This window comes from Palaemon carinicauda, chromosome 3, assembly GCF_036898095.1.
Source record: "Palaemon carinicauda isolate YSFRI2023 chromosome 3, ASM3689809v2, whole genome shotgun sequence".
In the NCBI taxonomy this organism is placed as follows: domain Eukaryota; kingdom Metazoa; phylum Arthropoda; class Malacostraca; order Decapoda; family Palaemonidae; genus Palaemon; species Palaemon carinicauda.
In genome coordinates this window covers 192,385,627-192,398,126 of record NC_090727.1, presented here as the reverse complement: position 1 = coordinate 192,398,126, position 12,500 = coordinate 192,385,627, and the positions used below count along the sequence as shown (strand labels likewise).

The following is a 12,500-nucleotide window of genomic DNA, read 5'->3' as shown; positions in this document are numbered from 1 at the left end:
AAAGAAGACTATGATTTTTGTTACTGCATTAGCCATCAATAGCTTTAAAATATTCCTTTTAGGAATTCAAAGCCTTATTAAAACTAATCAAATGAACAAATATCGCCATTAAATCGATATGCATACGGAAAATATTAGCCATTTCATTCCGTAAGCAATTTCGCTACCCTGCACTTTAGACAAAATAGTCTCGATACTCCTTGATTTAGAAATGATGTGTACAATCGCCAAGTGACTTTCGTCTGAGACTTCAGTGGCAGTGGCACTGTGGGCGCTAACTCCAATGTCAACTTGTCATTTGTATAAAGCGCACACCGTATTTTGTCAGTGTCAGTGAATGTGAAGTGTCGGCGATAATTCAAAGGTGATTTCTTGACCCATTTGTTTTCTTATAAATCGGCTGAAATAGAGTAAATAATTGAAGAATGAATTATGAAATATCGCTAATGTTTGTAAGTGACAGCAGGATAGCCGAGTTCGCTTATTCATTAAACCTCCTACATGGAACTCCTTAAGAAAAGGGTCACCTTCGGGGTTGCTTGAAGAAACAGTTACTATCAATTATCAAAAACTAACTCCCAGTACCTTAGATTTAACATTCCCTTGTCCTTTATTTGAATAGCTAGTCACCGAGGCTTCTGTAATACTGCATGACAGGCATAGCGTCTGTACCGGTATAGGCAACCCCCTGTACTTTTTTTTTTTCTCTCTGAAAATCTTTGTAGTTTGACCAAATCTTCCTGTTCTAAGCTACATTGAGAACATTTGCATATAAGCTCCGAGTTCCTCCAACGTGCTTAAAAATGGGCACCAACCAACCAAAAATTCCCCCCCCCCAACCTAATCTATAAGCTATGTCCTTCACTACTTACCTAAAAGGGGCCTAACGCTCCACTGTGGCCCCCCTTACACTACCGTATTCTTAGTTCACCATCATCATAAATAGTGGTGGCCGCTATCATACATACACCCCCTACATTCTCTAATGCCTACTAACCTGAATTCAGTTAAGGAGTAGTATAGGGTAGTCATTTGTGTGGTGTTGCTTGTTTGGGACAAACTGTATTAGCTCTTGGGTAAAGTTTTACTGTTTTACAGATTCTCATTTCAAACGACAGGAACGAGTGTCATTTTCGAAGAGAGCGGATCATTTTCTATAGAATAAAGTTGTTTTTTCCCTGGGTTACATTACCTTGTAATACAGTACAATAATACCAGCTCTTGATAACTTAGTTTAAAGCCAGGTTAGTCTGTATATCCCCCTACTGTTCTATTGTATGTAAGACGAAATATATATTTTGATTCTTTTGATGCTGTTCTTGCAGAAGCAAGAAAATCCAGTATTTAGTGTTATCCCAGTGGAAATTGGGGCTTTGAGCAGGGAAACGATGAAAACGAGTGATTTTCAGCAATAATAATGGTCAGAAATGCAAAATAAACACAAGATAACTAGTTAAAAGAATATATGATTCATTTAAGTGGTGGGAAATTAAGGTATCATAATTACCAATAATTCATGTCGCATTCCTCTGATGGTTTTTGCTCGGTCATGGCTTGCAAATAATCATAATCTCACTGTTCCTTTACTCTTGCAAACCTTATGTGGATGAGCTGTGCCTTCCATCCACCTAAGTCACTATTAAAGTATCATTTATTCCAATACCTAATACAAAACTTTGCTCTTTACAATCGATATATATATTTTGGAGAAAGCTGAAGCTAGCCATAAAATTTATGGCGAGGTATAACTACCCGCTACTGTTTAGCGCGGTGGTAGACTAGTCATCGTGCTAACACACACAACGGTGATTTGATGTCACTTTATTTTGACTCGGTAGAGAGGAGACATGCTGTCTCTCTCTCCGGTTAGCCCTTATATTACAGGAGTGCATGAGATTCTAGGGGATCCTTACGATGCGAATTTGTCTTGGCATGGAAGGTCACCTTGTGGCACTTTCATGCCTGGTGCAGAGACTGATCATGCTTGCAGGGGCCTTTGGTGCTTGCAGTGGCCTTTGGTGCTTGCAGGAGTCTCCCTCTAATGAATGTTGGGAGTGGCTATCCTCCCAGTGGGTGCTGTTCGGTAGATGACAGAAGAAGAAGTCCAAAAGGGATTCTTCTCCTTTGGAGGATAACACAGAAGTAGTGATAAATCAAAGATCCTAGGGTCTGATTCTTGGACGGTTCTAATCCTCCGCATGAGGTGACACGTCCCACTGCTTTTTCTCCCCCTTAATTGACTTGACATTCAATGATTGACCACTAGTTATCATTGGAGGCTATTTGCCAAGGATGTACGTAGAGAAATAATTTACTAATACGGGGTGCGAGACTCCATCCTATGCTCAACCCCTCAAGTATTCACAAGAATGTTTACTCCATTTGCAACCAGGGTCAGTGCCAATGCATCCGACCACCTCATCTCTTATGTGAGTGGTTGGATTTTAGCAGACTCGGTGGAAATGTTTCTCCAACACCGAGTTAATCTTTTGGGTTTTGCGTGTTTTGGGATAGAACCAGTAGAATTCATTTCGGCAACCTCCACGAGAACTGACATACAGAATCTAGCAAGGTAAATAACCTCTAAAAGAGACAAGATTGCTCCTCCCTTGCAAGAAATAAAGACTAGGAAACGGCATGGCCCTTCCTCAAAGGTACACTTCTTTCAGATCCACCGACGGCTGCCTGTGTTGGGACACCCGAACCTCCAAGTTCTCTTGCCCCCAGTGAAAGTCGTAACTTAAGTCTCTAGTGGCAGCAGAAAACCTTTTGTTAATAGCAGGGCTTCTGCGTACTTAAGAGTCCGATATGATCAGGGTAAAAGAGAGCCCCCGGGAGTAGACTTTCTCCTTTCCCATATTTGATGCTCTTGGAGGATGCATCAAAAGAAAGGGGGAGGGGCTCACTTATTGCAACACATAGCCTCTGAGCTATGTTTCAACACCTATCGCCAGTGCCATAATTTTCCTACATTTGAGCGCAATGTTGCTGACTCTTAATCTCTTGCAATAACTCCTTTCATATCACACCGTAGCGTTTTTATCAAAGCTCTATGGTCGTGGAATATCTAGGCAAGGGTATTCTTCGCACACCATAGAACACTCAAAGATATTATTGGCACATCTACATTCTGTCTAGCATTTACCACATTGAGATACCGTCTCTTCTGATCAGCGAAGACAAGCAATGTGAGGTCTGGTCAGTACTTTGACAGGTAACCACCTGGGAACACCTCTGTGATTGGTGTTGTAGAAGTGCTGCTGCTTCAGTTGTAACCACTCTAGCGCAGAGGCGGACTTCCTTGTCCCTCACTTCACCAAGAAAAGAGGCCTCTTGGTCGTAGTTGGTAAAAGGATGCTGCGGACATCATCAATGTTCTTATCGAAGAGATAACCTTTGTTTTCTCCTCGTCGAGGATGTTGGTCCATGGCGGGTGGTCACCTCCTATGAGTTTGGAGTATGCATCTACTTCCAACAAGGACAGATAATTTCAGTACAGCTACAAGAGAATACACTTTCTCACTTCTTCCCACCTGTGGAAGTGTTAGGCTAATTCTTTCTTTACCTTCGCGATCTGAATATCCAGTTGGACGCCTGTCTCAGGCGTATTGTCTTTGATGAACGTGTTTCATCGAGGTTTCTCTGAGCCTCTACAGTCAGTTCCTCCCATAGATAATCTCCAGTTCCGTCCTCTCCTCCTGGAACAAGTTAGGTTATCAAACTCTGTTTGGCAAAGGGAAGGCATAGAGTCAAACAAGCAATTAGTCCACAGGACTTCCTGGTTCCACTCCCTTGATCTTCAGATAACTCTCTAGGGCATCAACCTGAAGGAATATTACTTAAACCCATATCTATGTAATTAAGAAGAGCTTCATTGGGAAATTTTGAGTTTTTGTGGCCACTTGCTATTCCAGTAATTTTTAAAATATCCATACTGTATTCTGGTGTAAAGTTGAATATGGATGTCTGCTTCTCAAAAGCTAAAGCAATGGCATTGACCACAGGTACAAATTGGGGTTTATATGTGCGGACATACCAAAAGCAAATGTGTTGAAATAGAAAATTTAGAAATAGAACAAAGCTTAAAAGATATGCATTACATGAGAATTAGGTGAATAAATGTAGGGATTGTTTGTATAAAATAGAAAGGTGAAAGTTCCATGGTATTGTAGTTAGAATAATATATCCTCTCTCAAATAAGGAAAGTTGGGTCATAACTCATTTGAAGAGAAAAATCCCTCATACTTCCTCCACCAGACTGACAGGTATCAGTGGTGTATTTATAGGGTTCCATCCAACCCTAATTCAACCTAACTGGGGATCCTGGTCATGCTGACTTACCTGGCCCCTCACTAGAAGCCTCCACCCCATTGACATAATAATCACCACATCTTATCATTTGGCCTACCTTAAGTCTGGTAGGTCAAAGCTCTTGGTCATCAATAGCAGAGATTCTATATCCTTTCAACATGCTATTATGATGTATATAAAGTTTGGTCTCTTCCAGGAAAATATAATTCAGCTGCAACAACTGTTATTCCTTTTTGTGCCTAGTCCACAAATAGTTCCTTTAAATTCAGCAATATCCTACCAACCTGCACATGCTGATCTGGAGATTCTCTCTCTCTCTCTCTCTCTCTCTCTCTCTCTCTTATATAGCTTTGCTTCTAAAAAATGGATTTAAACAGAAATTCTCTCTCTCTCTCTCTCTCTCTCTCTCATATATAGCTTTGCTTCTAAAAAATGGATTTTAAACAGAAATTCTCTCTCTCTCTCTCTCTCTCTCTCTCTCTCTTATATAGCTTTGCTTCTAAAGAATGGATTTAGAAAGAAATAATCTCTCTCTCTCTCTCTCCTCTCTCTCTCTCTCTCTCTCTTATATAGCTTTGCTTCTAAAGAATGGATTTAGAAAGAAATTCTCTCTCTCTCTCTCTCTCTCTCTCTCTCTCATAGTTTTGTTTCAAAAGAAGGGATTAAAAAAAAATCATGTATGGTGTTAAACTAAGGGGTTAAGATTGCCATTTATAAGTAATCATTTTTATTCTAAGGTTTCATTATGGTTAATTCTTAAATAGATCTGAATAAATTTTTAGAAAATTTAATGCTAAATTTGAAGATGCTTGCAAAAACAGTGTTATTGTACTTTTTTTCATGCAAATGTCCAAAAGTTATTCCTTACCATGTAGATATACTGCATTGCTTTTTAGCCCTATTTATTAAATGTTTTTCATTTGTTTTCTCCCACACAGAAATGGATTTGACAGTTTTGGTATTCTTTTTTGTCAGTCTCTTCTGCATGGTTACACATGCTGAAGATTTTTATGAGATGCTAGGTGTTGCAAAAACAGCTGACCACAGAGAAATACGTAAAGCTTTTAAGAAGAAGGCTTTAGAACTACATCCTGACAAAAATACTGTAAGTTTTTATTTTGCTGTTATATGTTGATGAGGTTAGATTTTATCTTCAGAGGTACGATGATACTCAGGTGTTATCAGTATTCAATTTGAAAGTTTTAGTATATCACTTTCATGTAAATGTACTTTTCATTTTTACTGTAGCCAAGTCTTCCTACACATCTCTTCCACCTACTTTGATATTACGACCTTTTAATTTGAATATTATTCATAAGCTGTTTAAACATGTGTTTATGACTGTGCCATTTAGGAAATAATTAAGTACCACTTTTAATATGTAATCTAGGTATTAAAATTCATTGATCAGGACATTGGATTTCCGACCTTATATAAATTCAGTATATACTTGCTTTTGCTAGGTTAGATAACTTTTTAATTAAAATCTTTTCTAATGTCATGAGGGTGAAGAAATTATTTAGTGATGTGAAGTCTAAAGCTTTTTTTTTTCTTTTTTGCATTTCACCAATTTTGACTTTTATGGAGGTCTGCAAATTGTTATTGTCAGTTGTTCAGACAGCATAGGTTGTGATGTTTTTTTGTCCCGAAACCACTGGAATTATATTTTAGTGGAGGGGTGAAAAACTTTTTTTTTATTACAAAAATATATTAAATATTTTTTGACAAGTAACCTCACTTTAGAAATGGGTAATTTTTTTTTATTTGCTGTAGCAATCAAGGAATGATCATAAATTCTTTCAGTGTACCTATGTTTAATTTTAGATAATTCACTTTTTCGTAATTTTTTTTCCCCCTTTTCCTGTATTCAATATGCTGCTGTACTTGATGGAAAGGATTCAATAGAGAAATATCTTAGCATTCACAATAGTATTGGGGGAATTATCTCGTTTGTACAATTTGGAATACTGTATGTTCATAATACAGTACAGCAGTAATGTGTTTACTGTATACTGAAGTACAGTAACTTATGCCATCAGTGAAGCTTATCTATACAATATTACAAAATTAAAATTCTTTTAATGAATTTATTTTTAGCATTGAAGTTAATTTTTTGGTTCACAGCTATAATTATACATGTAAAGGAATTGACTTAGACCACTGATTTAGTGATTCATATGAAAACTTTAGTTGTTAATTTTGTTTTCGCCAAACTACTAGTTGAGTAATATTATGCTGCATCTTAACTCCTCCCCCCATTACAGGATGACCCAGAAGCTCATAACAAGTTTGTTCGAATGAACCGGGCTTATGAAGTCCTAAAGGATGAAGAACTTAGGAAGAAGTACGACATGCATGGCGAGGAAGGCCTTGACTCGGATAGGTGAGTTCTAGCTATTCATATTTCTGATCTGACTTCTCACCATCTAGAAAATATAAATGATAGATTATTTCTTTCTTCGTGCATGGATACAAACCTTGGTCCTTTAATAAGTGATTGATGTAAACACAGCTGGAACTTGGTGGTTAAAACTTTTAACAAGGTATTGGCAGTAGCTAGTAATTACCAGTCGGTGTTGGTGAAGCCCCGCTCCCCTTGCTGGTAAATAGAGCAGTCATGAAGAGATGCGCTATCAACGTCTCTTCAAACTTGTTTTTTAAAATTTTCCTCTTCGGAGTGTGTGTATGCTTTCCAATGTTGTAGGTGACTTGCCTGTGAGTGTCAAAAGAATACGGCTTTTTTATGAGCAGCAGAGAGGTAGATCTTCATACTTTGGGCACTTGGTATAGTGGGCTGTGTGCCACTTGGATTCCTCTTGTGAGGAATGTAGGAGTGGTTAGCCTCCCAGTAGCAGGTGTATGGTAGGCAGAAGAAGAAGAGTCCTAAGTGCTATCCTTCTCTCTCGGGCTCATCCTGGAGGTTGATGAAATCTGTTGAACCTCTTCCTTTAACCCCCTCTACTGTATCCTCTGACCTTCATTATTGGTATCTTCGAGAGACAAGACGGAGAATAGGGGTGCTAAATTAACTCTTGGACACGTTTTGAAGCTGTAAAACTCCCCTGTTTCTCCTGATGAAACAGACAAGCCTCTCCCTCCAGATGATTCTCTTAAGATTTCAAATATGGTCCTGGTTGACAGTGCTGTGCTACAACTTTGGAATTTCCTGGGGATGCAGGGTACTCTCTCCAGAGGAAGGTTAGTATTAGTGCTTAAACCCTGTTCTACAATGATGTTCACTGAACGTCAAAACACGGCAGATACGACACTCGATGTACCGGTTATGTCATTTACAAATATAAACCATGTGGAAGTTAAAATCACTCGTATATCTTACAAAAGAGTATACTACATGGTCGTATATCCCACCTAGGATATTTCACTTGAAAAGCTTCTCCCCTCGATATTAGTCCTTCTGGCCTTTCTTCAGCCCTCAAACCCCATGACACTCCCCACCTTAGAGATGTAGCTACCCTCATATCTCACATCACCACCAACTAAGACACTTGCAATGCTAGTTTTTATTCATTATCATGTAAGGAATATATTTGTTTATTTCTATGTTGGCAAACTGTTCAAAATCACACAGGAAGTTTTTTCGTAAGTGAAATGTAGTTTAGTTGCTCCACCCTCTTCCCTTCTGACACCCACCCACGATACCACCCAAAACACCAGCCATAAATGTGTTGAAAGATCTGTTGTGTCAAATTCCATTACAAACTGTATGGCATACTAACTGCTGTTGAGAAAATAGCGTTGGAAAAGGAGGGTAATTTTACCATTTTTAGTGATAGGAGTGTCCTTCAAGCTTTAGAAGTTTTTAATTCTAGTAACCCTCTATTTTAAATATTAAACTTAGCCGGTGAATATATATATAGCTTACGTCTCCGACGGTCGACAGATTCCAAAAACTCGCGAGCGATCGCCATGAAGGCTGCCGGGTGTGCCCACCAGCGCCGACTATCGGCCAGATACCGCACATACTTCTCAACCAATTCAGTTCTTCTCTGTCGGTGGTAGTGACAGCATTGGTTCCGCTCGCGCTTAACCTCAAGTTTCTACTGATTGGTGAAGTACTTGTTCATGGTTTTATGGCTTTCGCCGTGTTGGATTATTCTCTAACAATACGATCTTCAAAAGAAATTCTTTTGAAAGGAGAGAAAATTTTTTATTTTTTTATTTTTTTTTACCCTTGCTTTTTTAATCTCTCTCTGGATTTTCCATAGATAAAAGATGGCCGACCCTTCCCTCAGTGTACGGAAGTGTGTTAAAGGCTTTTAGTAATTATTTTATCGCTTTATAAATTATTGTTGATATTTATAGATTTACCTCTATATATTTTATATCTCACCCGCCTTTATTAGGCCTCTTCGATTCGCTTTCCATTTATACTAAACACCGAGATAAATTATATATTTTTATTTATTAGCGACCTATGCCTATTCTTTGTAGGCGGTACTGACTTGGAAAACGAAGTTAAACAACGTTGAGCCCATTCAACTTTTATATTTGTTTAGATTGATGAGATGAATATTTTTAGAAAATATTTTAAGAAATTTATTCTTTGAATAGTCTTCGTGCTGTTTTCAAAGATGAACTAACGTTTGGTTTATTTATGCTACGCAGTTTGCACTCTATCGTTACGATAGAGAAAGAGAGAATCACGGTTTCACTTTGCAGAAAGAGTAAATCGATTTTGACGTTTTGTTCATTCTTCTTACAAACTGAAGTTTTTTAAATACTAATTTAAAGGAACATGTTAATTTTCAATTTCTTAGTCCTTTTAGTATTTTTCTTTAGTCAAATATTTATTGACGAAGGGTGAGTGAGCCATTCTTTTTTGAGTGACGAGAGAGAGAGAGAGAGAGAACGTTCCAAATCTTTATTCTCGTCCCAAGTCTCTGTACAAGGAGTTTGGGAGTGAGTAACGTTGTTCTTCTCGATTCAGATATTTACTCTCGTCCCAAGTCTCTGTACGGGGAGAGAGAGAGAGAGGATAAAACGTTCTAGTTTTTATTCTCATCCCAAGGCACTGTACGGTGAGAGATTGAAAACGTAGTCCTTAGTGATCTAGTTTTAGTCTCCTCCCAAGTCACTGATCTTTTTAACTTTATATATTTCCGTTTTATTCTATATATATGTATATGTTTATTAATTTTTTGCATGTGTGTTTCATTTTGTACTAATGAGCTTACATTATACGACATATTTCGCAATTCTAACCTTTTGATTTAAGGGAGAATTGCGTACTTCAGGTAGAAATCCGCTTTATTCATGTCTAATGTGAAATTATTAAAAAATGCAATGACAGTGAAGAAAGTGCGAAAAACATGTTCTGTGTTGCGGAGGGTTCGTTTGTTCGTGCTTGTCACTTGCCTAGTCCGAGACCTCTTTCAGGCTCCCCTACCCCAGCGAGAAGGAATGTCGTAGGACCTAAGGGAGTGAGAGGTGTAAACCAACGAACAGACGTTCCCTCAAAGGTATCAGACGTTGCTCTTCAAGCACGTCCTTACCATAAGACAGGAGAGACGAAGTTCTCCTCGTCTTCCGATGATTTGTCTCTTAAAAAACCTTGGCGTAAGGTTTCGAGACGGTTGAAACGTAAATTAGTTCCTTCAGAACGAGATCAACGTCCTAGCTGTAGCCATCATGAGAGTCCCGTTCATAGCGATGACGTTCATGTACAGATGTTTCCGACGTCACGATCTATTCCGAGTGCGGTTGATCCGAAGTTAAGTGTTTTGCAAGATATGCTGTTAAAGCTTTCTTCTTTAATGAAAGCTTACGATCCTGTTCCTGTGCGAAAGGATCCTTTGCTTGTTGTACGTCACGGTTCTGGAATACGTGATTCAGGTCTTCAACCTTCTAAACGAGATTTGTTACGTCACGCTGACGTTATCCCTAGTGTCAGCTTTGCTGTTAAACGAGATGCGGAGCATAAATCTCGATGAAACTTTGATCGACAGTCAGTTAAGTCGAGTCATAACTTTGATCAGCAGTCACTACAGTTCCGCCGAGAGTCATAACTTTGATCAGCATTCACTGCAGTTCCGCCGAGACTTTGAACGTCAGCCACCGCAGTCACAACGTGACGTTGAGTTGTAGACACCGCAGACACGACGTGACGTTGAGCGGTAGACACCGTAGACACGACGTGACGTCGAGGGTCAGTCACCGTAGTCACGATATAGCATCGAACAGCAGTCACCGCTGTTACTACGTGACGTTTGAACGTCAGTCACTTCAGTCACGACGTGTAGTAGAATAACATTCTCTGCAGTCACAACGTGACATCGACCCTCCAACTTTAACTTCTGTTCTTATACAAGTTGATGTAGCCTGTCAGGCTTTTCCTTCACGTCATTCTGAATATAAATCTCCTTCTCGCAAGACTTTAGATTTATCAGATGATGTGCCTTCTGAAGATGAAGTTGATGACCCCCTTTCAACTAATGTACCTTTGGGGGATTCATTCAGAAGAGGAGGAACCTAGGGTTGTCTAACAATCCCTTGTTTAAAAAAAAAAAAAAAAAAAATATGAATTTCTTTAGGGAAATTTTGTCCTACTCATTTTGTAACGGCTGCTCCACGTTCTCCGCCGTCTGAGTTTACTCTTGGCATGACTTTCTTCGACTCCTACATATAAGAAGTCAGTTCTCTCTCGTTCTTCCAAGAGAGCCATGCGCTTACTGGGAGACTGGTTGGAATCCAAGCGAAGTTTAGGAAAGTCTGCTTTTGCTTTTCCTCCTTCTAAATTAGCTTCTCGCTCGTGCGTCTGGTGTGACACAGGAGAAGTTCTCGGCTTGGGAGTACCTGCCTCTGCCCAGGGAGACTTCTTAAGCCTAGTGGACTCTCCTCGTCGTCTAGCCATGAGACGCTCCAAGATTTTATGGTCTTCTTCAGAGCTAGACCATCTCCTGAAAGGAGTTTTTCGAGCGTTTGAAGTTTTTAATTTTTTGGATTGGTCCCTGGGAGCCTTAAGTATGAAGGTCTCTCCAGCGGACATTGTATTGCTGTACAAATTATGTCATGCATGAACAAGGCCATAAGGGATGGCTCCAATGAACTGGCAGCCACGTTCACTGCAGGAGTACTTAAGATGTAAGTGCACTCAATGTGTTCATTGTCAAGACAAAGTTCACGATGAAGACTTCCAAATCTGTCTTGGCAGCAGTAAGGGAAGGCGACTGGATGGTCTCTCTCGACCTTCAGGATGCATACTTCCACATCCCGATTCATCCAAACTTTCAACAATATCTGAGGTTTGTGGACGAGAAAGTAGTGTACCAATTTCGAGCACTGTGCTTCGGCCTCAGTCCTGCTCCTCTTGTTTTTACAAGGCTCATGCAAAATGTAGCAAGCTTTCTACATTTTTCAGGGATCAGAGCCTCCCTTTATTTTGACGTCTGGCTAATCAGGGCGTCGTCATTAAATCGCTGTCTGGAGAACCTTCAATGGACTTAGATCTAACCAAGGAGCTAGGTCTCATAATGAACGTAAAGAAGTCGTAACTTACTCCATCCCAGACTATTCTTTATTTGGGGATGGAGATACAGTGTCGAATTTTTCGGGCCTTTTCGTCTCCCACAAGAATGGAACAAGCTCTGTTAAAAGTCCGTCACTTGCAAGAGAAAAACAGTTGCTCTGTCAGAGTTTGAACGAGCTTCGTGGGAACTCTTTCTTCGCTGGAGCAGTTTATCTCTCTGGGGAGACTCAACCTTTGCCCTCTCCAATTTCACCTAAACCATTGGAACAAGGAGAAGGGCTTAGAGAGTATCTCTATCCCAATCTCCAACTCAGTCAAGACATGTCTGACTTGGTGGGACAGCAACGTCAGACTTCGAGAAGGTCTTTTGCTTGCGATCAAGAACCCAAACCATGTGTTGTATTCAGATGCATCGGATTTGGGTTGGGGAGCGCCACTGGACAGTCTGGAATGCTCGGGTCTTTGGTCCACGGATCAGAAGAAACTCCATTTAAGGCAAGAAACTTCTCTTTTTTGACGAGATTCGTGCAAGGAGAAATGAATGTCTTAGCGGACTGCCTCAGCAGAAGAGGACAAGTCATCTCCATGGAGTGGACGTTGCACAAGACTGTGTGCGAGAAGCTATGGATGACATGGGGTCAACCTACCATAGATCTTTTTGCGACTTCACTGACAAAGAGGCTCTCGACTTACTGCTCTCCAG

General features: G+C 39.8%; 1 protein-coding gene across 2 annotated transcripts in view; it reads left to right on the top strand.

Annotated features, from left to right (window-relative positions):
* The first annotated feature begins 225 nt into the window (after nt 1–225).
* The window catches only part of LOC137638825 (dnaJ homolog subfamily C member 10-like), a 144,554-nt gene continuing 132,279 nt past the window's right edge, over nt 226–12,500 (top strand). The window contains exons 1-3 of one of the 2 annotated variants that reach the window (XM_068371213.1): nt 226–364; nt 5,250–5,416; nt 6,576–6,694. In XM_068371213.1, coding sequence (XP_068227314.1) covers nt 5,252–5,416; nt 6,576–6,694 — 284 coding nt within the window. In that variant the 5' untranslated portion in view covers nt 226–364; nt 5,250–5,251. Of the gene's footprint in view, nt 365–1,102; nt 1,245–5,249; nt 5,417–6,575; nt 6,695–12,500 lie in introns of those variants that run through there. The other variant, XM_068371214.1, reaches the window with a different exon arrangement.